Raw genomic sequence first — 27,519 nt, 5'->3', positions numbered from 1 at the left:
GATGTAGGTTTGCAAGGCCTGACTTGATAAAGTCCTGAGTGGCCCAGGCTGACCTGACTTGAATAGGGGATAGGACAAGAGATTGGCTGACCCTTTTCACCTTAACTATTCTACCAGTCTGTGATTCTGTAGTATGCTACTATATAATGCAGAACAGGTGTAAAACCAGAGAACTAAATACCTCATTTTAGCCTCCTGCCGTAACCCCACATTCAGGGCCCTCTTCTAAGATGTGGGAGACTTTGCTCCAAACACCTAGTCAACATGATGGCTTTGATGGCTTCCTCTGCAAGGAAGCAGCGTGACAGCACCCCTAAGGAAATTCGCCAGCAAGCCACTGTGAGGGAGCTTTCTCATTCCCTTCCCCCCCAGCCATATGTCTCTGCCAATATCCTTACACCAGCAAGAGCAGGTGTCTGACCTCATGGCAAGCCAATTCAAGGAGCTAAGAGGTAGAAAAAACCCAACTCCGCTTCTTTCTGTCAGTTTAGCTTCCTAACCTGGATTACCATGGGGCCTGGCAAATGCCAAGGGCAAGCACTTAAGGGCAGGTGAAAATGTGCAAACAGAATAAGAAGCAAAAGCAACTGCCTCTTCCAGCAACAGTTTAACTGAAAAGGCAGGCATTTAATTCTCCCCTTATACATCACATAAACTTAGATACTTACCTGGTTTTACATAGTGCTTGGGAGTTGAACATTGTACTGCTAACATCTGTGTTCCCATTGTGAGTGTGACCTTTAGGCTTCTGCTAAATGAAGCCTAATTGATAAAGTCAGTAACTAAACTGGATGCAGTCTATTTATGTAAGTGCTAGAAATCATAACATAAATACACTGTATATCACTTCTCAAATGTGGAGACATAGCAATTTGTTCAGTATTTTATGCACAATTTTTTCTTACAACATGTAAATGCCCTTGTCAATTTGGGCACAGTAGATGGAAAAATAACATGCTTATGGTGGGATGTCTGACTTTGACTTAACATAAAAAAAACATTCTTACATAATCAAAAATGAAAAAAAAAATCAGTTCATGGTATTTATGGCAGGCACTCTGTCTACAACTACCTGAAGGGAGGCTGTAGCCAGGTGCAGATTGGTCTCTTCTCCCAGACAACCAGCAACAGAACAAGGGGACATAGTCTCAAGTTGTGCCAGGGGAGGTTTAGGCTGGATGTTAGGAGGAAGTTCTTGCCAGAGAGAGTGATTGGCATTGGAATGGGCTGCCCAAGGAGGTGGTGGAGTTGCTGTCCCTGGAGGTGTTGAAGAAAAGAGTGGATGAGGCACTTAGTGCCATGGTCTAATTGACTGGATAGGGTTGGGTGCTAGGTTGGACTGGATGATCTTGGAGGTCTCTTCCAACCTGGTTGATTCTATGGTTCTGTTTTCCCAAACACTTATTCCATGTGCAGAAATGTAAACTGCAAATACAATGCAAGAGCAGCAAACTGAAACACATGCTCAGAAGAGAAGCAGGGAGAACTTGTTCGGGTCACTGTCCTTCCAAGGAAGAGCTGCCTTCAGTTTGTCTGCCAAATCGACGCACAAAGTCAGGAAGGGGGAGCACTGAACCCCACCCTATGTTGGGATTCATACTGATGAAATCGTCCAAGTTCATCTTGGAATCTAAAATAGGAACAAAAAAAGGAAATTTCAGTTCCTGAGGCACTTCAGCAGCAGAGGTATACATCTACCAAGAAAATTCCTCCAAATCCTTTTTGGTACTGCAGTTCAGAAGAGGGAAGAGCTCAGAGCACACTTGTTGAGCAGCAGTCCAGCAAGTCCTGCAAATTTTATGGTGCTGCAAAAGCATCTACTGCTACTCTCTGAAATGTTGCTTTTGCTATGATCTCTCTACCTACAGCAATAACACCATTACCAGAGCAGAGAGCATCCTTGGCCATTAGAAACTGGTATGTGTAGGACAGAGAAAGATTTTACCCTGCAACAGCAGTCTAAAAGGCTTGAGTAGTGCAGAGAACCAGAGTACAAATAACAACCAACACTGGGAACTTGTAGTTCTGGTAGGTGCTTGTAGTCTTCCTGCATTCACACAAATCCAATTACTCAAAGATGAGTGAGATATGATTTACCCATTCAGTTCTGAACCAGAGCCAACTGAGTCAGCTTTAGCACTGACTGCAGAGAAACTGAATCAGAGCTGCAGAGAGACTTGAAGTTACTTAGCATCTTTCAGAAGTCATTAGACCCTCAGCAAACCTACAATTTATTACTACCCAGACTACAATTTTGCTCTGTATTTGCTCTCTCTCCAGTCCTGAAGTTTGCTCTATACCAGCCTACTGTAAGGCCAGAATATGCAAACCAGAAGAGAAGTCTGACATAACCCAGCCTGTAGCTCAGGCAAAGAAGGACACAAACCTAGACTGGATCAAACACTTGTTTGTTTTGAATTCTGAACCACTTGAACAAAATCAGAGGGAAAACGTTCATTGTCAGTTTCAAGAGAAAAGTAGGCATGACTGTTCTATGCCAGAAGCTTGATCTGCTCTGACCCCTGCAGGAGAAGTAGAAACCATTGTATGCCGCTGTGGATCCCGGAGAGCTCAGTGCAAAGTGCTGGTGTGCAGCTAGGGGTGCAGGTGCCTTACACACCCATTTTCTGGAAGTGGCCTTGTCCAAGCTCTGCTGGCTTGGAAGCATGCTGCTCAGAGGTCTCCAGTTACTCAGTGCATTTAGTTCTGACTGCAAACATCCGTGGGCTTCTTTTTTTTTTTTTTTTTTGCTCTAATTGACAAGCTGCACAAATAATCTTCCAGAAAAATGGAAGAGAATGAACTTGAAGAACAGAGTGGGAGAGCAACTGGATTTACTGTTATAGCCTTCCTGCTACATTTAAGTCTTTATTTATACACGGATGATTCATGTGCACATTTAAAGATTAAGAAACAAACAGGAGTAGGCTCTAACAAATGGATTAGAAAACCCCTAGGATGGAATTTGCTTCAGCTGCAAAAAGCTTCTGTAATTAGGCTTATCATTACAGACAGCATAAGTGAGGAAGGGAAGACAACATTCTGCAGTCCCAGATTCAGGAGTCCTGGCTGTAAATCCAATCCCTGATGCCCTCTATTTGCACATCTATACTGTGGCACAGCCTTGTGATTTACCTTAGTCCAGCTCTTGCCACTCCTGAGGCTTGCCCCTTACTCTTCTTCATGTTAACCTGTCTGAGCTCTTGTTGTTGAAAATCCTTATGTTCAGCCAAGCATCTTCCTACAGCTGAAGTAAATCTGGCAGATCAGAGCAATTTCTGCTTGACTGAGGGGATTTAAAATAGTGCAAACTCAGCAACTTGCTGTCGTAGCTCACAGTTAGTAGCAGACAGCAGCTCTTGAATGCTGGTAGACTAGTATGCCTGTTTTCCAACTCCCTACCTTTTTCTTCCATACACATTTGTTTTAAAAGTAATTCTATTTTTCATAAAGCTTAAGATTTGAAAGAACAAATAATTCTTTATGTGCACTGAGCACAGCACAATCATAATCTCACAAATCTCTTCTGTGAATGGTAAAGAGTTCCAAGCACAGCTGCTGTTATTAGCCACTCAGAAATTCTGTCATAATGCCTGTAGGGCACAAAATATTCTCTGACATTCAGAAGGACTGTGGCAGAGCATCACACAGTGTATCAAAGAAGTTTAATGAAATTAAAAGTAATTTTAACAAAAGAAACAAGGACGTTCCTGTGACCAGTGGATAGTCTAAGAATCGGTCAGTAGATGGCACTGAAGCAGTATAAGACATCTGGAGGCTACAGTTGGTAAACCAAGAGGATTTCTCCACGAAAGCGAGGAGGCAACATACTTGATATAACATGCAAGGTCAAGAGCAACAGAAGTAATTTTCTCCACAGGTTTATTAAGATTTACATTACACTTGCAGTCCTTCTCAGATGCTGCAGCTATTACACTAGCTTGAATTTATGCACACTCAGAGCTAATCTTCCTCTTTGACCAAACTTGCTTTGCTCTGCATACACAGTCAATGAGACCCAGCCGCTGCACTGTAAGAGTCTTGCATCATTTTATTCTCTTAATCAAGAGATTGCTCTGAGCAGGGATGAAATAAAAGGCCATGCACTATCAGATGGCACTGCTAGTCACAATACTTATGGCTTCTGCCAACGGTAGTTAGAAAGAGGCCAAAGGGCTGCTGGAGGTGAGCAAGTCTGAAACAAAGCCTTCAAGTTCAGCTCTATTACTGCCTAAGCTTGAGGCATTCTAAAATGCTTAGAAAGTTGGGCTCTTCAGAAACTTGCACAGGTGCTTACAGGTCTCTTCAGAACCCACTCCTATGCCTGAGCAGGGAAAGAAGCATTTTGCAGGCAGTCAGAAAGGCTGTTACCACATTCAGCTGGAGGGTGCTGTCTGCACAGCTGAGATTTGACTGTGCAAACCATCCTGCTCCATCTTGGTGTAAAACAAAGCTGGTCACCTTAAATTACATTTCACAGAAAGCAGCCACTCACAGAATTTACATATGTTTACCCCTAGCTCTATCCCAACTCACTTCTTCCAGAAAAGCTCACAAAGTAAGGGCCTAAGCTGACAGAGTGGAGTTTTATTCTTACATGAGAGAAGCAGAAAGTTCTCCTGAAGTGCATATGAGATATTATATCCATATTAGTGTTTCTTTTTTGCTTTCACAAGGATTACACCACCACCTCAGAAAAAAGATACAGAAAGACACTGCAGACCATCTACCTGGCCTCTGTCTAGTAGCTTGCCTGTTACACAGAAGTATCATATACAGTGCCTCTAAGTTCTGATCTGTCCTACTCATGCTCTTGAAAACAAAACAAAAGTAAAACCTCAGCATTTACAACTACCAGAGATTTTAATAACAAAAACCAAAAAGCCTTTACAAGTCAATCCTGCCAGTGTGCTGCCAAACACCTAGTAAGAACTGAAATTCAAACCCAGGCTTTTCAGTGTTTGAGCTGATGCTAACAGTTGCATGTAAGCCATAAGACCATCTGTTCTGAGTAATTTTGAAATGCACTGTGCAAGCTGTACTTCACACAGGCTCACAGTAAGGAAGACTGATCTCATCAGGACTCATAAACTAAGCAGAATCAGACCTCATTAATCTGTGGAGAGAAGAATTAAAAGAAACTCCCATGCTGGGCTTGCCAGCCCGTGAATGGTGAGTCTGCATGTAAAATAAGAATTAAAAAGACATTATTACTTGAGCAAATTACTAGGCTCATCCGTGTTAAGGTCTGGGGGTTGTCTTAGTTAGTTTGTGTTTTGTTTTCTTTGGTTGGTTGTTTTTTTTCCAACAGACCACCGGCAACCAGGTGAGAGGAGAGAATTCTGCTGCAGCTCAAGCACACTTATTCCAGCAGAGTTGTTTTGACGCTAGGTCTGGGTGAAAAACCACTGTGCATCTGGTGACATTAGCCTGCTCCTCTGTGCACACAAAGCAGCAGAGCAGAGATCAGAAAAAGGCCAAGAAGCAGCACAGAGGCCAAACTCTGAGAGATGGACAGAGCAGAGGCTGTTGCAAAAGGCTAATGCTTAGCATCTGAGTTCTGATAATTGAGAAGCTTGAGGGTTTTATTAATTTAGTCAGCTGGTTTAGGATTGTTTAAGAAAAATGGTAATGCTAAGGTTCTTTTTAAAAATCACTTAGTTCTAGCTTCATTTTTTTTCAAGTATGGGCTAGGCTTTATGACTGCCCTGTTTTCAGCTGGCATAAAGGTATTTTTATTCTTAACATTTGGTACAGTGCTGTGTTTTGGAATGACAATAATGCTGATAACACACTGATGTTTTAGTTGCTGCTGAGCAGTGTTTACCAAGTCAGAGTTTTCAGCACCTCGTGCTGCTCTGCCCGTGGAGGCTGGGGATGCACAAGTATTCTGACAGGAAACACAGCCAGGAGAACTGACCCACACAAGGCAAAGGCATATTCCATACCAAATGGCATCGTGCCCAGTATACAAACTAGGGGTAGTTGGCCAACTCAGGGTGTTGGTCAGCAGCAGGCAGTGAACAATCGTACTGTGCATCACTTGTTTGGCATATTCTTTTATCATTATTTGCCTTTCCTCTTGTGTCCTGTTAAACTGTCCATCCTGACACATTGGTTGAACTTTTTTTCCCAACTCTTTCCCCAGTCCCACTGGAAGAAAGAGGAGCAAGGGAACAGCTGGCTAGGCTTCAATTAAGACAATGATTTGAAGTAAGCTTATTTTACAAGGTTTATTTTGCAACCACATGAACAGCACAAACACAGTTCAGTATTTCCTACTATTAACTCCTTTTCAGTTAGTAGTAGGAAATAATTTCTGAAATGCTTAATTGATTACTGACAGAGATTCTTCAATTCAATTAAAAAAAAAAAAATCACAGTCATTAGCATTTTCTTGTATACCTCCATAATAAGAGAGTCACTGGTCCTAGTTTCATGTTGGGTAATTACATTACCCTACCAGTGCTTCTATTCAACTTAATCTGACTTAGATGCTATGGAATTTTGTTATACAAAGTGATATATCCAGGCTTGACAGCTGCTCTGCTCAGGAAGATGCATTATTTTAGTATCAGGAGCAAAGAGTTCTGTCTTTACTAAAAGCTTTAGAACTAAGCAGGATAAGAGCAGTGAATAGATATGTAGTGGGCACATTTCTTTTTAACACAATGCTCATATATTATAAAAAAGACTGAAAAAATACAATTAAAAAACCCCTATCAGTCTTTTATTTAACATCAAGGATGTATAACAAACAGAAGTAATATAAAAACTTTGTGTGCTCAAAGGCTTAGGAATTTGGCTACTCTAAATGACAGCAAAATAATAACGACAATAATAATGCTCTAATCTAAGTGTGCCTCACAAATAATTTGATGCTAAGCCAATATGTGGTCAGTTCTGACAGCCATTAAATTGCAGTCACTTCTAATATGAAATACATGTGCCATTTAATCATTTTCAAACACAAATGAATGCAGAAAGCAGAGTACTCTATCTAAGTGAAACAGCAGGGAGAAAACAGTTATCTGGAATGGAATTTGGCATGGACATGAACATTAATAGCCCAGGCTCTTTTATGATAACAAAAGGTCTACCACCCAGTTTTCCACTAAGATTAAAATAAGGTGCTTTCATGCCTGGTAAAACTGTGCTGAGACATTACTTTACCAGCCTTTAAAGGAAGAGAATTACCAGTTCCACCTGTTGACAACAATGCTTTCTAAACCTGTATGCCAGCTCGCATGACACGTGTTCATCTATGGAACTACAGCAATTAAACCCAGACTCCTCACTGATGTGCAGCACTGTGTACACTGAAGCACAATCATCATAAGGTATCTGAAGTGAATAAAGGGAAGACAAAAATAAAGCTGGAGAAATTGACACTGCATTAAAAAAACACTAGACATTGTATATCCCACACAGATTATTTCTGTTCTCACACAGATTGTGAAGCTACCTAGCGAATGACCTTTCGCCTTCAGTCAGTGCAGTGTTTCTTTCATCTGCAACACTCAACAAACTGACCAGGACACCTGAGCACATCAGCAGAGAGCTGGAATGCTGCGTCCAGTTTCAGGCTCTTCAGTTAAAAAAAAAAGCCCCAAACAATGCAAAAAACAAACAAGCACCCCTCCCAAAAAAAAATCAGTTACATCTGATGTACTGGAGTAAGGCCAGAAGAGGAATATCAAGTTGTTTGGAGCAGAAGAACATGACATTGAAAGAGAGGTTGAGAGAACTGGGCCTGTTCAGTTTTAAACAGAAAAGATGAAGGGAAGACCTTACTGCTGTCTGCATCTATCTGATCAGAGGACACAAAAGATAGAGCCAGAACCTTTTTGGAAGAGCCCAGCAACAGGACGAGAAGCAAAAAATCTAGTTGGAACATGGATTACATATTAGGAAACTGATTATATTTTTCACCATGACAGTGATCAAATATTAGAACAGACTGCCCTGAAAGGTGGTGGAATCTCCAATTCTGGAAGTCTCCAGGACTAGCTGGGGAGTGCCCTAAGGAATTCATGTTATAGGCAGGTGTTGGACTGGACAGCTGATGATGTTTCTCTCAACATGGCAGGGTACAAACTAAAGAAATAAAGCACAAGAGAAACAAAGATATAGATAGATATATATATATCTATCTATCTTTCATTATCTACCAACATCATAATGACAATCTGGAGCTTGGGTAAGTAACTTGCTGCTGCCCACCAGTGAGGTAAAGCTCAGCCACACAAGACAGATAAGGGGAGAGTTACAGAGTTTGCTGCTAGAGAGTCATTCACTACAGCTGGAAGTACAATGTACACATCTGCAAGTGTCTGAGTTATTCTGTAACTTACTAATCACAAAAGAATGTTTTCTCCTCCTTTCATTTGAGTAGAAAACTTTCACCTTCCTGATGTGGCCTGATCTATATTCCTCACACTTGCATCATTATTTTTCAACAATGAGGTTTATACAGGGGAAAAGTCATCGGCATCCAGGAGGCTCCACCTAAGAACCCATGAATTGCATTTCAGACATTCTCCACTTCTACACTACTTTTGTATAAATCTTCACTGGAGGTAAAGACCAAGTAATAGAATTTAAGGTGCCTCATATCCTGGATTGCTAAGAAAACACCTAAAGCTTTACAACGAAGACACCATCTGTGCACTCCTGCCCACATTTGCGTGTGAAACAAGAAGCTTCCTTAGAAGCCAAAACAAAGATTAAAGTTGTTGGGAAGTTAATTCTCAAACAAAACAAGTACAGCCCTGAACACAAAATACATTTCTTTGACCTTGCCTTCTCTAACAAACACACAGCAGTACTGCATTATTTTGAAAGCTGCAAAACCAAACATGCAGAGCAGCAACATGAAAAGAACTGCACCATATTTTTTTTTCCTGTCTGGGAGAGAGACAATGAGAAATAAACCCAAGGCAAATGTTAGCCAGTTTGCCAAACATATGACTAGAATAAATTGAAGTGCTGTGTGATAAGAAGGGCTTAAGCAGCTCCACAGAAGAGATGATAAGTCTTTATTTCTCTCTGTGCTTGGCCAAGGGGCTATTATCAATGATTGAAAATAAGCTTAAGGCTTGGGAAAAAGTTTGCTGACTTGCCAGTTTGCCTTAAAGTGTGCTCAGGTCCATTCAACTGGTGTGTTAAATATCCATTTTGTGACCTCTAAGCAAATTGTTTGGCCTCTGCTTTGTGTAATGAGAGAAGAGTATTCTTTGCCTTTCATTCTCCACTCAGTTTTTGAAGATCAGTAATTAATGTTTGATAACAGCAAATGCCAGGAGGCATGCTAGACTTCACATGTTCAGAAAAGGAAGTGCCAAATGCTCCACAGCTCGTTTGTTTCAGGTTTTTTTTCCCTTTTTCTCATATGAAGTAAAAAGATAGCTGGATGTACTGGACATATTAGGAAAGCATATTTATTTCTTGTGCGCATCTTGGATTATGACATCCCACACTGTAAGCAGAAAAAAAGTTGCTCTGGCAGCTTACCAGCAGTTTCAATGCAAGGGTATGATGGAGGAGGTTTCTGCCATTTCCCATTTGCATCTTTCATGTGAGATCTGTCTGAAGCAAATGTCTTCAAGTACAAATCTGCTGGAATCAATCTGACTTTCCTAAATAATAATGCAAATTTTTATCAGAAGAGATATGCATACAGTAGTGCATTAGTCACTCTGAACAACAGCCCTTCCCTCTCAACAGGAAGCATTAATTTCACTAAGTAAGTAAATCAGCAATATTGTGCCAAGCAATTAACCAGTCAACACGAAAATACAGTAGGAAAGAAAAGGGCTTTTGATGAGTAAACTTTAGAAAACTAACACAGTGCAATTATTTTGTTGGAGTAAAGCAAAAAAAGCTCTCCATCACTGCACTTCCACAAAGAGAACTTCAGCTTTGAGTTAATAAAATAACATTCACAGTCTTTATCTTTTATGCCATCACCTGTGAAATTCTGGTCGAAGGCTGTCATCCAACCTAAAGGCCTCCACACTGTACACATCAAAAGGACATGGAAATGGCAACACTGTGTCAAGATCATAAACAAAGTTTTGCTCACCAGAAGCATGAAGTAGAATAACATGGTAGTCCTGGGAAGAAGAGTAAATGAAATTATTAAACAGCTGTTAATGAGAAACTGGCAAAGTGAGTGGGGGAAAATATACCCAAAGCTTCCTAAAAGCAGAAGCTACAGCTCCCTTCTTTAAATCCTGCTTTATGCTCTTGAAGTTTTAAGCCTGTAACATTTCTGGCACCAGGAGAGAGAGTGATAACGCCTGTCTTGTCCATCAAACTTTCCAGAAACCTTGGTATTTTCCCCACTCCTTTGCAGGCTCTTTGGATTTAAGCCTGGGTAGCTAAACTACAATGTATACTACTCCTTAAAAAGAGGAAATCACTTTCATATCCCACACTGAAACACAGCATTTGAGTGGGAGAAGTACTTTTGGCTTAAACCCAGTCCTAAATACAAGCTCACAACAGATGATAGCTTTACATTACCTAGCCATCTCTTCTAATATGAGATGCTGTACCTGTTGCAGTAATAGTCTGTGAATTTGAGGGCCCAGTGTTTAGCTGCCAGCAGCAGCTGAAAAAGCAGCAAACAGCTCAGAACAAGAGTGTAGGAGTCAGATGAATTCCTGTAGCTCTTGAATCTGGGAAAAAACACCCTATTAGTACTATATCACACTTTTTCAAGGCACCCATCTTATCTTGAACACTTGGGTTCCGAGGTGCAGTCCTACTCTTTAACTGGTGTGACTGAGGTTTGGAGAAACTTGAAGTCATCTTGCTGTTTTCCCACATTGAATCGTAAGTAGCGGTTAACAGGTTGTTAAAGCTTACATTAAATCCACTCACAAAAAGAGTTTCAGACACTGTCTTTTGATGCTCTCAATATTAAACAAAACCACAAAGGGACTGGAATGAAAAAAGTCTTGAGCAAGCTATTTTGCCAGACCAATATATGTGTATACAACTGTATGCAATGGTATTTAGAATCATTTGGCCATGATCAGGGGCTGGAGCACCTCTCCTATGAAGACAGGCTGAGGGAGCTGGGGTTCTTCAGCCTGGAGAAGACTCCAAGGACTCCTAACAGCAGCCTTCCAGTACCTCAAGGAGGCCTACAAGAAGGATGAAGTGGAACTGCTGATAAAAGCCTGTAGTGATAGGATGAGTGGCAATGTTTTAAATTAGAGAAGAATAGATTTAGGTTGGACATTAATAGGAAGTTCTTTACCATGAGGGCACAGAACAGGTTGCCCAGGAAGGAAGTTGAGGCCCCATCCTTGGAGACATTCAAGGTCAGGCATGAAGTACGCCCCTGCTCACTGCAGGGGGGTTGGACTAGATGACCTTTAGAGGTCACTTCCAACCCAAATCATTCTACAATTTGCTACAGTGTATGAAAAATTAACTACAAGCTTTACCTACCCTGCAATCCACTGAAATATCAAAGGAAAACCATCTTTTTGATCAATGAATTTTTATTTAAAATCCAGATTCAGTGGTGGCCTTTCCTGACTCCCTCTATTTCTTTTAAAAATCAGCTTGCTAACACTTGGCCATTTTTTAAAATTAAACTTTTTTTTTGTGCTATAAATCTATTGGTAGTCTGGGACAAAAGAGATGACCTGGAAATCACAGAACTTCAGAAGCTTGCAAATTATTTTGCAGAATTTCAGAAACTGCCACAGGAGGTTTCTTTTCCATGCCAGATAACTGAAAGAAGTCTATAATTATACATATTTTAAAGGAATTCTGTAGTGGCAATTACTAAATTATATTCATTGATCAAATGGCACTCCAAAGCTACCATTTATAGATCTGAATAATTGCTCACACCTGAACATATACATGAATATCTCCCCATCCCTGTAGCTATTCAAGGTGAGGCTTGATGGATCTCTGGCCAATCTGCTCTAGTTGAGGATGTGCCTGCTGATTGCACTGGGGGGGTGATGACCTTTGGAGATCCCTCCCAGCCCAGAACACTCTACGACTGCTTATATTCTTCTATCTTCTGTCACACCCACACAGGTATTTTCATCTATCTACTCCTTAGAGGTGCAGACATGTGATTAGAATTCTACAAAGCTGGCAGCCTCACCAATATTGAGGTAATACCTTTCACAAATATGTTATGCAGTCTTACCAATGTTTTGTCAAAATCTGTAGATTTTACTGTGTTGCAGATAATTTACTATGAATGGTAAAAAGGAACATCAGCTTTAGGCTCTTCATAAATCAGAGGATGTCAGGGGTTGGAAGGGACTCGAAGAGATCATCAACTCCAACCCCCCTGCCAGACCAGGGCCATACAATCTAGCACAGGTCACAGAGGAATGCATCTAGACAGGCCCTAAAAGACTCCACAACCTCTCTGGGGAGCCTGTTCCAGTGATGTGTGATTCTTACAGTAAAGAAGTTCTTCCTTGTGTTCAGGTGGAACCTCCTGTGCCACAGCTTACATCCATTGCCCCTTGGCATTCCTTCTCACTGGAAGCAAGTGAGCAGAGCTTGTCCCCTCCCTCCTGAGCCCCCAGCCCTCAGATATTTAAACACTTACTAAATCCCCTCTCAGTCTTCTCTTCTTCAGACTGAAAAGCCCCAGGTCCCTCAGCCTCTCCTCATAAGGCAGTGCTCCAGTCCCCTAATCATCCTTGTTGGCCTCTGCTGGACCTTCTCCAGCAGATCCCTGGCCCTCTTAAACTGGGGAGCCCAGAACTGAATACAGTACTCAGTTTGTGATAAAATAACAATAAGTACAAAACTACAGAGTGGTTAAGGTTGAAATGGAACTCTGGAAGTAATTTGGTCCAATGACCTGTTCAAGCAGAGACATCTAGAGCCAGCTGAGTGAGACCACGTCCAGACAGCTTTCAAACATCTCCACGAATGAGGACACTACAGCCTCTCTGAGCAACCTGCTCCTGTGATCTGTCACCTTCACAGTAAAAAAAAAAGTGTTTTCTTGTATTCATTTGGAACATACACAAATTGTTACAGTGAAGCTGGGTGATCTGCAGCTACTGAAGGGGCATTGTAGCCAGGTGGGGGGTGGCCTCTTCTCCCAGGTAACCAGCAATAGAACAAGGGGACACAGTCTCAAGTTGTGCCAGGGTAGGTATAGGCTGGATGTTAGGAAGAAGTTCTTCACAGAGAGAGTGATTTCCCATTGGAATGGGCTGCCCAGGGAGGTGGTGGAGGCACCGTCCCTGGGGGTCTTCAAGAAAAGACTGGATGAGGCACTTAGTGCCATGGTCTAGTTGATCGGATAGGGTTGGGTGATAGGTTGGAATGGATGATCTTGGAGGTCTCTTCCAACCTGGCTGATTCTATGATTCTACTGACTAAAGTACACACTGAAAATTAGTAAAACATGAGAGAAGAATGCCATACCCAGACAACAGGCTCATCTCCATATCCTGACTTCTGCTTCCAGAGTGGAATCTGAAAGTTGTAAGTGAATAAAACTGAAATGAATATAACTTGTCCAATTAATACAGATTTGCTTCATGTTAATTGAGTAGTCCTTTGATAATACATCTGTTTCATCAGCTGGTATCTGTGCTGCAGTCAGTGATTTTCTCTAGCTTCTGTGTTTCAGTAGCATGAAGGTGAAGATAACTATTGTGGATTATATACTATAACCATTCTCCTAAACTGACAGATCACAGAGAAGAACTACTCTCACTGTTCACAGGGACATTGTGCTTCCTATAGCCTGGAAAGCATCAGATAACTGAAACTTCTCATGTCATGTGGTTTGCATGCCTCTGAACCAAAGTGAGCCACAGGAGGGTTTTGGACATGTGAGGTTGGGCTGCAGCTGAAAGGCCTAGGACTATGTTTTGCCTGTGCTGGTCTGTGGTTAAAATGCCAGCACCCATGCCTCAAATATGCTCATGTGTGCTCTAAAGGCCTGGGACCACATTCCATCTATGCTGGGCTGCAGTTTAAGAGCCTGAATTTCTCCATAGCTGCATTCAGATAACATTTTATCCACTCACCATCCTCCTATCATTAGATATGAAAACGGCATAAAATTCTTCCAAAGGGTATTGATTCTGACTTCTGATGTAGTCACAAAGTTGCCAAACGTTTTCTTCACTGCAAAACACAAGAATTTATTTTTTTTTCCCCTCCATTTCACTTCTAGGGAAGCACAAGCAAGCCGAGAGGCAATGCCTGCTGTAAAGTCCCCCACCAGCGTGAATTCCTTTTGCGGCCAGAGGCCACACACCTGTTTCGGCTAAGCCGCCCAGCCGAGGCGCCGGCTGCCACAGCGTGCTATGACCGCGTAGAGCTCTCACTGCCTTGCTGAAGGAGACGCCCGCCTCTTGGAGAAGAGGGGAGAACCCTTCTCACAGTGCAGGGCATCCGTCTCACGGCTCCCACTTGCCCCCGCACCGGCTCCTGTCACCAGGAGCTCTTACCAGTAGCAGCTGGTGTAGACACAGGCGGGCCGCGGCGGCACTGCCGCCTCATAGGCGCCCCCGGGCCGCGCCATGGCTGGCGTCAGCGGGGCAGGGAGGGCGGTCAGAGCAGCGCAGGAAGTGCGGAGCACGGCGGGAGCCAGCGGCTACGCCTTCCCCGAGGAAGCGCAGCAGAACCGCCATCCCGGCCCGCCTCAGGCGCTTCCGGGGCACGGCCGGAGTAGAGGCTCAGAGCAGTGAGCAGAGGTGCGGGCATCGTCGCCTCTCTCATCTAGGCTGCCCTAGCCAGACGCGAAGAGAGACAAATGCCCGCGACCGCCTTGCAGGCAGCGGCGCCTTTAAGCGAGAGCCCCGGCAAAGGCGGCGGCCCCGCCCCTGCCGGCGGGAAGCGGCGGAGGGGCGGGCACAGCGCTGGCCGCCGAGCCAATCGCGGGCCGGCACAGCACGCCGCTCCCGCTTTTACGCGCCAAAATATCGAACGGGCGCAGTGCGCCTTGTGTTGCTCCGCTGCCCAGCTCGGGACTAGCTGCCGCGAGGAAAGTGGGGCGGAGGAGAGCGAATCATCGGTGCAGGCGCGGGGGCTGTCGGGGCGGCGGGAAGGCGGCGGGAGCTAGAAGTGGAAGGCGACTGAGTGGCGCCCGGCCTGTGGCAGCAGGGGCTGTCGCGGTGTCCGTTCCTTCCTCCGCCATGGTGGTCCTGCGGAACAGCACAGTCGTCCCGGCTAGCCCAGCGGCCCATGACACCCGCCGGCGGCGGCGGCGACGCCCCCCCTTCGATCTCCTGGACTCCAGTTCCGAATTCATCTCCCTAGAGCCTTCCTCGCTTAGCAGTCGCCACACGTGGACGCGCTCCGTGGCCGCCTCGGCCGCCGCTAGAGCCGCGGGATCCAGGAGGACCAGGAGAACTGGCGAAGCCGTGAGTACCGGGCGGCGGGGGCAGAGCGTCGTAGGGAGACGGCCTCGGCTCGACGGGGCAAGCGCTGGGCTGTGGGCCGGGGGAGGCCGCCAGGAGCGGCGCGGCAGTAGAGCCGCCGTCGTGAGGGCTGCCCGTGCCGGCCGGAAGCCTTCGGGACATGTTTGGAGTTGCTGGGAAGGCCGAACTCCTGCTCAAAAGCGCCGGAGGTCGGCGTCGCAAGGAGGGAAGAGCAGGGTGAGAACTAATTATTTCGGGGAAGTGCCCGTAGCTGCGGTCGGTTGCATTGCCGCCTATGTAACAGCAGCAGCCGGGGTCGCATCTGGAAGTCTCAGCAGCCGGCCGGGTCGAACTGCCTCCAGCGCCACCCGTTTCTGGTCACCCTGCAGGTGAAGGAAGGCTCGGCACAGCCTCTGGCCCGAGGGGCTAGTGACAGCGTGCTGAGAGGCAGTCTTTGGATCACCTGCTGCCGTGTGACTATAAACTCCCCTCACCGTAGGGTTTGGTGTGTTACCTGTATTTTTCCGTTCCCACTTCATAGTGGGACTGCTTGGAGAAAATGCTCGCGGTTTGGTTCACAAGAAACTGCACTGGGCACACAACAATACCTGACCTCTAACTGCATTCTAGCTGCCCTAAAGTGCCTGTGAATTGCTCCTTAGTGAAGTGTATGTAGGTGCTTCTTAGTCAAGAGTACACAGGCGCTGTTCTGGATGCTTTAAAAACAAAGCTCTGTTTGGAAATCAAGAGTAATTTGTACTTAAAGTACTTAAGTTTTCACCGGTTTAGGTTATGCATTTTACTGAAGTTTCTTATATTTTTTTCATTGTATCCTGGTAAAAAAGAAGCAACTTACATTATTATAAAGGTTGAGTACTCACAGAATCGCTTAGATGAGAAAAAACCTTCAGAGTAATCAGGCCCAACCATTAACCTAACGCTGCCAAGTACACCACTAAACCATCTCTGTAAGCATCGTATCTATATGCCTTTTGAATATCTCCAAGGATAGTGACTCCGTTGCCTCCCTGGGCATACTGTTTCAATGCTTGAGAAGCCTTTCACTGGGCTTGGTGGTCCTGAGTGTCTTTTCCGACTGGAATGTTTCTGTGATTTTCTGAAGATGTTTTTCCTAATAACCACTCTACACCACTCCTGGCACAGTTTGAGTCGATTTCTTCTGATCCTGTTGCTTGTTACTGGGGAAAAGGAACTAACCCCCACCTGACCACGGCCTTTCAGAAAGCTTGTGGAGAGTGGTAAGATCTTTCTCCAGGCTAAACAACACTAGTTATGTGTAGACGCAGACTGGTACCTGGGCCCAGACCTATGGCCTAACAGGTAGCTGACTCCAGCCTAGTACTTGACTTAGACACTCTATGATGTCTCCCATATCTGTCCTGGACTTGTGGCCTTACCAGAACCCAGTTCTCAAAACTTAGGCTACTTGCCAGCTATGCTGGCTTGGGTCTATGGGTGGTGCCACAGGAGGTGTGGCCCCCTTCTCTTGTCGCTGGCACTCAGACCTCTGTACCCTGGGATACAGAGAGAAATGTTGTTAAATAAATAGGAAGCCAGCCAGTGGTGACTGGCATCTCCAAATGAGCCCCCTTCTAGGCAGAGACCCTCATGGCCTCTCCTGCCCATGGAGCCAGGCCTTAGGCTGCCTGATGGCCTTTTGAGGGTAGCTTTATTAGATGTTATGAAGAAATTCTTTACTGTGAGAGTGGAACAGGTTGCCCAGAGAAGTTGTAGATGAACCCTCACGGGAAGTGTTCAAAGCCAGGTTGGATGGGGCTTTTTGAGCAACCTGGTCTAAAGGGAAGATTCATGCCCATGTCAGCAGGTTTGGAACTACATGATCTTTAAGGTCTCTTTGAACCCAAACTGTGCTATGATTCTATAATGATTACAGGCATGTCTGTGGATTTTGTAGGATGCTCTATAAGCCACAGTTATATCTACTGTAGGAACAGTACTATGAGTATATCTGCACATGAGGGACCAGTACAAAAAGTATTGGTTTAAGTCTTTTACTCCTGTAAGTGTGCACAAAACTTTGCCTTTTTCAAGGAACCATGGAGCTCAGTCAAAAATAAGTTGAAAAGTTTTCTTTTGCAGTTTCTAAAACCTTTGAGAAGAAAAGTGTTAAAGTTGACTGTGACAGACCAGCCTGGCTCTTGTTACATCCATCTGTACTGGATCTGAGAAACAGTAGTTTTGGGAATTTTATCTCTGATGCCATAATTCAAAAGCCAGATATGAGAAGCATCTCATGAAGCCTCATTCCACCAGCCTGGAGAAAGCAGAAAGGGAGGCACTCTTTAAAACAAGCAGCGAGGGGAAAGTTGATTTAAGTCCTCATCAATTCTCATCAAAATGAGAAGTTGTCAGGTGAAGGCTGGGAACAGCTTATTCAAGGTTTTCTGAAGAGAAGACCATCAGACAGTGAGAGAATTGGCTGGATCTGTGACTCAGGGCTGAGCCTTCAAGCTGTGGGTGGTCACAGGGCTCACTTCATGGTCCTGCGAGGGTCTTGCATGTGCATCATTGCCCTCCTGTGGTGACCTTCTTCACACTTCTATCATCTCCATCAGCTACTTAATGAAGTACCTGTTGGTAGCGGTAGTGAAATAAAAGAATCCTATCTGGATTTTGCTATTTTCAATGTGAGATTTAGTTTGCTGTACTCTTCATTAAACTTGAGGTTGTAAACTGAACAAGCCTACTCTCATGGCTATCATGGCTTTCATGATCATCTTCCTTGCAGAAATACTGATGTGAACAAGATCAACAGCCATAAAAGAGCATATCTTCAATTCCTTTTGGTTTCCCATGGATGAATGCCATCCTCCTGAAGGACATCTTTTGATGGTCTTTGAATGTGGTTCTAAATGGAACAGAGATAGAAGAAAAACTCCCCCAACTGGGTTTTCATTTTCAGGGCATGCAAGGTCAAGCTTGACTGCTGTTCTGAACCAACCTTGAAATGAAAACTTTGAGGGTTCTTTTTTTCAAAACACTATTTATATGAAAGGCTTCACTGCAATAATTTTTTCAAAGGATGTTAAACTCGAGTTGTCCACAAGAAAAGTGTGGTAGAGAGGAGCTTTAGCTTGGAAAACTGTTTTGGTTTTTGTTTGTATTTTTTTCCTGAGAGTTACTTCTTGATGCAGAAGTGGTTGAAGGCTCATCTGGTGTTAGTTGCACCATCTTTGAGACAGGAGAGTTACAGAATAAACTTGCTTCAATAAGGTTGAAATTTTTTTTTCTTAGCTCAACTTACATGATTCAGAGAAATATATTCTGTTTTTCCTCTTTTCCTAGGAATTTTCTGATGGCAAAATTGAATGTTTCAACGGACACTGTTTAAGATCAACGAGAAAAAACATGCCACCGTGTTCAGACTCTAGCTTTGAAAAGAGCATGGAAATATTAAGTGAAGATGTCAAGCAAAGATACTTTACGAGGTATTGTGTTTCTAGGTATTCAATCTCTGTTCAATTTATGGGATGGAAAGCATAAGTGAAAGCATGCACAGTATGCTATGTCAACATTGACACCAGTACCTTAGGTCCAGGATCAGTCTTCCTAGTAAATGTCTTCTGCTTGCATTTAAAAAATGCCATGTTTTATCAAGTCCTTGAAGTCTGCTCCCCTACTTTAGTTACTGAGGTATTGTTTGCCCTATTGAGACTTCAAGATTAGCGAGTTCGGACATGTCTGTCCATATGTAACTGTGTGCATAAGATACACAGCAGACTTGAGATCTGAATCCTCCTTGTGGCCCACAGGGGTGCTTTTGCATAACATGGAGCACTGGAGTATAAACTTGAAGTTTCCTTGTCTTGAGAGGGAACTAAATAATGCAATATGATATGATACAGTAGCTTTATACAATGATTCTAATATAGGAATTCTTCTTTCCTCTGTCCTCTTTCTTAATGTAGGCAGTTGGCAAAGCCAAAGTCAGAAAAAAAAAAAGAAGAATATAAAGAAGGTAAGCAATGGTGATTCCTTTGTAGCCTGGTTTATGGGAAGGATTGCTTTTTGGTCTTTTGATGTGGCTGCAAAAACTTCTGAACTCATCAGCCAAAATCAGTCCAAGTTATGAGAGTAGGTATCTCAAGCAAAGTGAATTTCCTATGAGTTTCATGAAAAGAAGAGCAAATAGGAGGATATGCTGTTAATTCCTTTCAGGTTCAGGGAGAATGCAGCATGAATTCCAGCCTGCTCTTAGGCACTACAGAGCCTGTGCTTTAGCTCAAGTTTCTCTGTGACATGGATTTCCTGGAGTCTGAGGGCATGAATTAAAAATTGTTCTGCAAAGAGGAGGAAACATTGCAAGATTATATCATATGTCAGTTAAGCAATTCAGTCATGAGACACACAAAGCCACTGATGTGGGGAAGATGCCTCTGAAGTTCAGTGATTTACCTTGGACCCAGTTTGCTATGCTCACAAGCTCGCTTGATTCTCTGAGACTGCCTACTGGCAGTTGGGGAAATGCATTGGCTCCAGGCAGGCTCTTGTCAGCTATGGGCTGAACATGGCATGGGGCCTGAAATGCACTTTTGGGTAGTAATTCCAGTTGCATTTGTGCAGTGTAAATTATTGTTTACTGACCTCAAACTTGTTTTTATAGTTGGTGGTTATGAGATCAAAGCATGAGTATCTTCATACTAACACAGTGGTATACCTACTACTTTATTACTAACTGTTTTAATGGTAGAGAAAGTAATGAGCCTGTGGCAAGGGATGCTGTGTGGTAAATACTGGGAGTATCTTTTTTTAAAACAAGGAAACATTTCAGTTCTCTCTGTGGGAGTTTATCTTGAGGCATTATTTGTCTTGAAGAGTTTTTGTGCCATAATGCAAAAAATGAAAGTGATGCATGTTTAAACAGTGCACTAAACCCACGCATCTTAAGAAGAGACTTCTCACAGAAATGTGGTTTGGATTGTTTTAGGAAAAAAGTTAGATACAATTCTTCATGAAAAGAGTGAAAACACTTTAGAGTGAGGTATTTGTTGTTTTCACTTTTTGGAAAAGTAATAACTAGAATAAACTTGCCTCCTGCATAGAACAATAGTTACATGTTTGATTTCATCAAGATAGGCTTTCCAATCTATTAAAAAATTGTGCTTTTAAGTAGGCAGTTTAAGGTAGTAATTGAAGTCAAATGCTCCACTCATGACAGTAACTTCTAATTCAGTATTTAAAGAAAAAGAAATCAATTGACTGTAGATCTTTTTAATGTTTTACTAGAACAACAGTGAAATAAAGGGAATAACATATTTTCTGTCTCAAAGTATTTTATATGTTAATGCATTTTAGTCACCAGGACCAGAGCTGATGCAAAAGCTGCAGATCAAGTCCACGATGAAAACGGGGATTTGGAGGTCCGCCGAAGCTGCAGACTTCAACGAAGTCGTTGCTCTGCTACAAATGAATCTGCTTTGTTTGACAAACTTATAACAAAGTGGGTATTTTTCATCACCCTGCAAAACTACTACAATGATACTGATTAGCAAGCCTTGGTGCTACAATATACTAGGAATTGGTGCTGTGGCAAATCCCAGGGGCTTTTTCCTTTTGCAGCAGAAAAAGATACTGTTATTCTTGGCAGCAGGAGCTAAATGTATTCATCGGTTAGGCTGAGACTACTCTGCATATCCTTGTGTTGGTGCTGGGCTGTATGTGTCCTCTACAGCAGAGTTCCACCAGAGTGGAACTGCCAACTAGCTCAGAACTTCAGATTGCTGTTGGCTAATGCTGACAACATTTCAACATGGCAGTGGATTGAGTGGCTCTCCTCTTCCTCTGCCTGCATTGGTGTGTCTTGTAATTATTGTTAGTATATTGATTTATGTAAGGTGTGGGCCTTTGTACTTCACAACCAAGCTGTTTGAAATAGATACTTGTACCTATTTTGTGAAATAGGAACTTGAAGCTGACTTCTGGGTCTGAGAGTGTGTGTGTGAGGATGTGTTTTGAAGGTGCTTCATGTGTAAAGAATTTAGCCACAGCCAATGTCTAAACTGGCCGCCGGTGTTTGTGTTTTGGAACACAAACAGGTGTGGAGAGGTCTTCACAATTGAACATCTCTTAAGCGGCTGGGTGGGTCTTTGTGTTGCTTTGTGAAACAAAATAATCCCTTTGCGTTGTGACTTTTGGTAGATTTAAGTTGCCCTCTAAATCAGTTTTCTTGCCATCAGAAATGCCCTCATTTTTTAATTTTCATGCTTAAAAGTATTTTTGTAATGTTAAGATACTGAGAAAAATGGGATACAACCAAAGCAAAGTAGTCTTGTGTTTATGCCTCTGTCTATAGCTTAATTTTTTTGTAAAACCCAATCTGAGGCTGTTTCCTGAAAGGTTTGTGAAGTGTAACAGCAGTGGGATGTTTTTCCCAGAACATAGTCATGTAAATTCAACATAAAACTCTAAGAGAAGAACCAGTTGTCTGTGTAAGATGATGTACTAAAGATGACTTAATGCTATCATTCAGAGCAACTTAAGAGCGGTTAAAAAGTGCTGTTATCCTTTTTTTCTGATTAAACCAGATTTCTTTTTTTCACTGTGCTCGGTGAGAGGGGGAAATTAACCTTTGCAAATCCTCAAATGCTTGTTCTTAAATCTCTTATAAAAACATTAATATTTGACTTAGACAAGTTTTTAAACACTCCTTAAATATTAAGTACTTTGTGCATACTATATTAAAATGTCATAGTGATTACATGTGCTGTTTTAAATGTTGGGGTGTTTTTGTGCTTGCCCTATCTTTGCTCTTACATGTCAACTTTTTTATCTTAGCACTGCAGAAGCAGTCTTGCAAAAAATGGATGACATGGAGAAGATGCGTAGACGGCGGATGATGGAAGACCTTGGGGTGTTTCATGATGCAGAAGTAGATTTTAATTTATTTTACTGTTCCTGTATAAGTAATGTATTCCACAGAGGGAAATTATTCCATTTTAGTTCTAATTTAGCCAAAATAACTTCTTCCAAAGCATTTGGTTTTGCTCTCTATAATTTAGTATCCTACTGTTATGGTCATGCTACTGGTACATTCTTAAGGGTGGAGGAAATGTCTTCAGAGGACATAATTAGTGATATGCTGAAATTTTTGTTACATTATGCTTTCTGAATTAGAATAGAATAGAATCAGCCACGTTGGAAGAGAACTCCAATATCATCCAGTCCAACCTACCACCCAGCCCTAGCCAGTCAACTAGACCATGGCACTAAGTGCCTCATCCAGTCTTTTCAACACCTCCAGGGGCAACGACTCCACCATCTTCCTGGGCAGCCCATTCCAATGCCAATCACTCTCTGTGAAGAACTTCCTCCTAAGATCCAGCCTAGACCTCCCCCAGCACAACTTGAGATTATGTCCCCTTGTTCTGTTGCTGGTTGCCTGGCAGAAGAGACCAACACCCCCACTATTGCCTTCAGATTTTTCAGTGACCACTTTACAAACAGCTGTTTCAGGGCTAATTAGAAACTGCATTCCTTGATGTTTCCTTTATCTGTATTTGTTCTCCTGCCAGCCTTGCTTGTGAGCTTAAGTAGTCCTCTGTCCCTAGAGAAACTTATGTTAAAATTAAATAGTTTTGCTCTATTAAATTATATTCTTCTACTGTCCTTTTAAATGACAGGCATTTTGATTTTTAGACATTTCCATAGCCTGCTTTCATAGTTTGTTTAGATCTGAATATTATTAATTTTTTTTGCAATGAAACCAGAATTGTTCCTAGTGCTTAGTATATCATCTCTAAAGTGCCCACATAAATTTTCTTTTTGTCTGCTGGAAATTGCTTTTCCTTGAATCCTGGCACATTTTTTGATTATTAACTTGTGATTAATTGACACACTTGATTTTGTATCTGGATAGATGTTTAACTCTCATCTGTGCAAAACCCTGTTTTAGAGCAGAAATTCTTGTTACTAATCCTGGATGCCAGAAAGATTTTCCTATTGTCTCCATGTGTGCTTTTATTTAATCTTATATGTGTGCTTTGGCACCAAATGAGCCCATCTAAGGTTTTCTGCATATTTGTGACTGATCTTTCTTGTTTCTTTTAATTAGGAAGACCTCAATGTGTACAGCCGAGGAAAGAAAGAAATCCAAAGAGCTGAAGAAGAGATGGCTGATAATCAAGATGGTTAGTTTCATTTAAAATGTTCTGTTTGCTATCCAGAAGCCTTGTATTAAACAAGTGAGTTAAACTACTGGGTGTTTCCCATCTATTAAAAAAATGTGTATTGCTATTGACATAACAAGCTGTAGTTACAGACTCTAAGGCTGTACTGAGTGAGCTCCGAAGAGTTAATCAGACAAAACAGTATCAAGGCTTTTCCAAAATTGCCCAGGTAAAGGCAGCAGATGCTGTCTGTGTATATTATGTAGCTTATCTTGTATCCAGGAAGCAGTGCAACCTTTTAGGGGAAGAAAAGGAAGGGCAGTGTTTTCAAAGGAATGAAACCTGCTTAATTTCAGTGAGGAACTAGATGAAAAGAGCATATAGGTTCCTCACTTGATGTCCAGCTATTCTATGTGAGAGGGTATTATTAAGACTCTTCTAAATAATTATACTCTGGTTTCTGCATTCATGCCATCTTTCATGAAACCCCTTCAAGTTACTTTGCAGAAGTTAGTGGCATAAACTGTAAGCGTTTGACATTATTTTCCAACTGGGGAAGTTCAAACCTATGATTTGCCCATTACTGCTTGTGTAATCTGTGGCAGAGCTGGAACTTGAAGCTAGATTGTCATGCTTAGTCTTACTGCTATAGAATAGTAAAAACATATCCTTGAAAATCTTTCTCAAAATAGTAAGAAATTACTTCCTGAAACAATGGGTTTCATAGGAGCGTGGCTAAGCAAGGTGACAGAACTGTTGTTAGTCTTACAAGACGTCACCCAGCCATTTCAATGAGGAGAGAACTATGTCCAGATGTATGCTTCTCTGTATTCTGTAATTTCTGGAATGTGTCTTGCATAAACTTAAGTGACAATGAATATAAATTAAAGCATAGGAAATGCCACCTCAATATGAGGAGGAGCTTCTTTACAGTAAGGGTCATGGAGCACTTGAACAGGCTCCCCAGAGAGGTTGTGGAGTGTCCTCTGGAGACTTTCAAGACCCCTCTGGATGTGTTCCTGTGTGACCCACACTAGATTATGGCCCTACTCTGGCAGGGGAGTTGGACTTGACCTCTGGAGGTCCCTTCACCAATACCCTGTGATCCTGTGAAGGTTTTGCAGATTTCCAGATCTGTTGTCATTTTCTTGAAGGTAATAGTAAAACCTGCAGGTGTCTACATAGTGCACTTTGGATGTGTTGGAATTTGCATCAATACTTAAATTAATGTTATGCTGATGTCCAGGAGATTCATCAGAAGAAAGTGAAGAGAAAGATGATGGTGAAGACACTCAAAAGCGTTACGACTTTCGACAGAGGAAAACTGTTGAACGCTATCAGGCTCCACTGGAAAGTAGGTTATATGCACAGTTGCTGTTGTGCACTGATATAAACTTAGTACATCCTCTTCCAAATCACTTGAACCTTATCCTGAAATTAGAGATGAGTGAAGCACATCACATTTTTCTGCCTCCTTCGCTGTCTCACTTTCTCTGAGAATAATGTTTGTAACATTATTCTCAATTCTGCTTTCAACAGAACCAAGACAACGTAAGATTTCTTTCTCGGGCCAGACTTTACCTGGCAGAGAGAGATACTCATTTAGAAGTGCTCAGCCAGGAGGCTCTTGCTGCAAAAGACCTAACAGGTTGGTGTATGGCTAGTGATAGCTCTTATTTATCAGTATTGCTGTCAGTGACATTACTGAACAATGTTTTTTTGGGGGGTGTTTGGATTGATGATAATTATGGATTAACAGTATGAGTATTGCTGTAGCAGTCTGAGGGTACCAAGGAAACAAATAGAGGAAAGGAGGCTACACTTTTACTGGCCATTAAACTTTTTAAAATGCAGTACTTATGGTCACTGATAAGGTGATTATAGAGAGTGTAGTTACAGCTGTGTAACTGAAGTTGTTCTGTTCTGGAGCTGAAGCCAGAATCTCTCTCTGAAAACCTATTTAATCTTGAAATTACATAAATTATTTTCTCAAAACTGAAGATATTTGAGTTAGAGGAAGAGTCTGTATGGAAGTTGTAACAGATTTTTTTTTTTCTTTTCAATCACTCCAATACTGTTTCTGATTTCTCTTTGGAGTCAGTTACTACTTCTATATGAAACCATCCTTAAACAGGAGAAATGCTAAATGAAATTGTAAAATATAAATTGCAATAGTAAGGACAAAGGAGTGCTGGATCCAGTAAGCAGTTAAAGTATGGAGAATGCTGTCTTTCGTTAGATATGAGCACTTTGTGTAGCATCATTGAAAGCAGACAGTTATGCAAGCATGGGGTTTTGAAGCCAAATTTGATACTACTTGGTATGTACTTCAGTTTCTTTTTCACTTGTTGCTTTAAATGTTTGCAGACGGAGACATGCAGTCCACAACGATTCCACGTCCTCTTCTTCTTCTGATGATGAGGAACACTTTGAGAGGCATAGGCAGCTCAGCCATAACAGAGATTTAAGAAGGTGAATCAAAATGGAGAATAGGAGAGGGAGAAATCTACTTGGGATGAGGGGTTAGCATTTGCTTATCTGTGGAGTGTTACCACCTTCATCTTGTATGCTTTCTGAATTGTGTCCATATTTAGTCATATCTGTTGGTGCTGACAGTCATAACTGGGCTCTGTAGAATGGGATTTTTTTAGAATGGATTTTTAGTAAGTAATTTGATTTCTAGGCAAGAATGGGGGTCAGAACACTTATCTAATTTTTTACTCTTAACAGTCTAGTGCTCCTGTGTTTTACGATGGTATATGAAGAAAGAAAGCTGGCTAGGGCTGGGTGATAGGTTGGACTGGATGATCTTGGAGGTCTCTTCCAACCTGGTTGATTCTATAACAGAAAATGTTATAAATAGAGGAAACGACAGAGGCTTTGTTACTTAACATGTGCTCTGTAAAAGCTATATTAATAACATTATAACAAGTAAGTTTTCAGCCCCTTGTTTCTGAGATGTGTGTCTTCTGGCACACGCATCCCCTAGTTCTTAAGAGGGACCAGCAGGGGTGAGCAGCCTTTGTTATGCTTGCCTATGCTGAAATAAGTATCCTCTTGCACTGTAGCTTTTTTCAAGTAGAGGCAAAATGTCTTTGAAAGATATCAGTGTGTTTTGAGGGGGAGGGGGTGACTTTTATCACAAAATAAAAGTCTGTTCATGATCTCTATAGACAGAATAACTTGTTCAAAGCTTGCATTCACGTGCATTGACTGGTGTGGATGTTTGTTAAGAGTTGTTAAAATAATTAAAACAAGTTAATGTCTAGAGTGATCATTTTATTTATTCTTGCCATTAAATGTAAAACAATTTGCATAAATATTTAACTTTAGGAAGCTGATGCTCATTTACAAGGTCTTCTGCATTCACTTACCATCACTAGAAAGGCAAAAAATTTCTAGCTGCATCTTATCTTAGAGCATGTCTCTTTGTCCTTAATTCAAATCAGGTGTCTTCCACTCAATTTTCATAAAGATGAGTTAAAGGGAATTCACAAGGATCGTATGAAAATTGGAGCAAGTCAAGCTGATGTTGATCCCATGCAAATAGACTGTTCTGTAAGTATTTTTAGTTCACTGTTGGTGAGATGTTTCCAGTGTTTATGAAAGCTTTCAGTAATGTGCTGTCTACAGCTACCTTGGTTTACAGTTTTCTCTTGAGCAATTTGAAAATTGCCTGGAATATTTCCTTTGTGCTGACATGGAATTTCTGGTGGAATCTTGTCACACTGCAGCTTTCTTTACCACATAAAATGCATCCTGTTTAATTTATCTTTAGGTGCGATTTGATGCTGTGGGTGGTCTTGCTGACCACATTTCAGCTTTAAAAGAGATGGTTGTTTTTCCATTGCTGTACCCAGAAGTCTTTGAGAGATTCAAAATTCAACCTCCAAGGTAAGAGACATTATTTAAAACTATAAATTCTCATTCACCTATTTTTCAGGGGAATATTCAACTGAGGTATGCTTCAAAATTTTCAGCAGTATTGATGG

At 42.1% G+C, this 27,519-nt stretch overlaps 2 protein-coding genes across 5 annotated transcripts in view; one reads left to right on the top strand and one right to left on the bottom strand.

The window, feature by feature from the left end:
• Positions 1–571: 571 nt before the first annotated feature.
• NTAQ1 (N-terminal glutamine amidase 1) lies at positions 572–14,829 on the bottom strand. 4 transcript variants are annotated; one of them, XM_064154237.1, is made up of 6 exons: positions 14,469–14,822; positions 14,043–14,142; positions 13,432–13,482; positions 9,970–10,115; positions 9,514–9,638; positions 572–1,630 (listed from the first exon to the last, which is right to left on the bottom strand). In XM_064154237.1, exons 1-6 carry the CDS (start codon positions 14,540–14,542, stop codon positions 1,497–1,499), a joined length of 630 nt encoding a protein of 209 aa, XP_064010307.1. In that variant the 5' UTR covers positions 14,543–14,822; the 3' UTR covers positions 572–1,496. The 4 variants fall into 4 exon arrangements, with proteins under 4 accessions (XP_064010307.1, XP_064010310.1, XP_064010309.1 ...); XM_064154240.1 differs by having other exon boundaries at positions 14,276–14,554; XM_064154239.1 differs by lacking the exon at positions 572–1,630 and adding an exon at positions 7,142–7,344 and having other exon boundaries at positions 14,469–14,829.
• Positions 14,830–14,992: 163 nt separating this feature from the next.
• The window catches only part of ATAD2 (ATPase family AAA domain containing 2), a 33,111-nt gene continuing 20,584 nt past the window's right edge, over positions 14,993–27,519 (top strand). Inside the window, exons 1-11 of the mRNA XM_064154230.1 lie at positions 14,993–15,383; positions 18,708–18,850; positions 19,331–19,380; positions 20,718–20,862; positions 22,197–22,290; positions 23,473–23,548; positions 24,774–24,881; positions 25,067–25,175; positions 25,895–25,999; positions 26,977–27,085; positions 27,306–27,421. Of these exons, the coding sequence (XP_064010300.1) occupies positions 15,156–15,383; positions 18,708–18,850; positions 19,331–19,380; positions 20,718–20,862; positions 22,197–22,290; positions 23,473–23,548; positions 24,774–24,881; positions 25,067–25,175; positions 25,895–25,999; positions 26,977–27,085; positions 27,306–27,421 (1,283 nt within the window). The 5' untranslated portion in view covers positions 14,993–15,155. The remainder of the gene's footprint in view (positions 15,384–18,707; positions 18,851–19,330; positions 19,381–20,717; positions 20,863–22,196; positions 22,291–23,472; positions 23,549–24,773; positions 24,882–25,066; positions 25,176–25,894; positions 26,000–26,976; positions 27,086–27,305; positions 27,422–27,519) is intronic.

This window comes from Pogoniulus pusillus, chromosome 14 (genome assembly GCF_015220805.1).
Source record: "Pogoniulus pusillus isolate bPogPus1 chromosome 14, bPogPus1.pri, whole genome shotgun sequence".
Lineage (NCBI taxonomy): Eukaryota > Metazoa > Chordata > Aves > Piciformes > Lybiidae > Pogoniulus > Pogoniulus pusillus.
The sequence above is the reverse complement of the archived record's forward strand: the minus strand, read 5'-3'. Positions and strand labels throughout refer to the sequence as shown.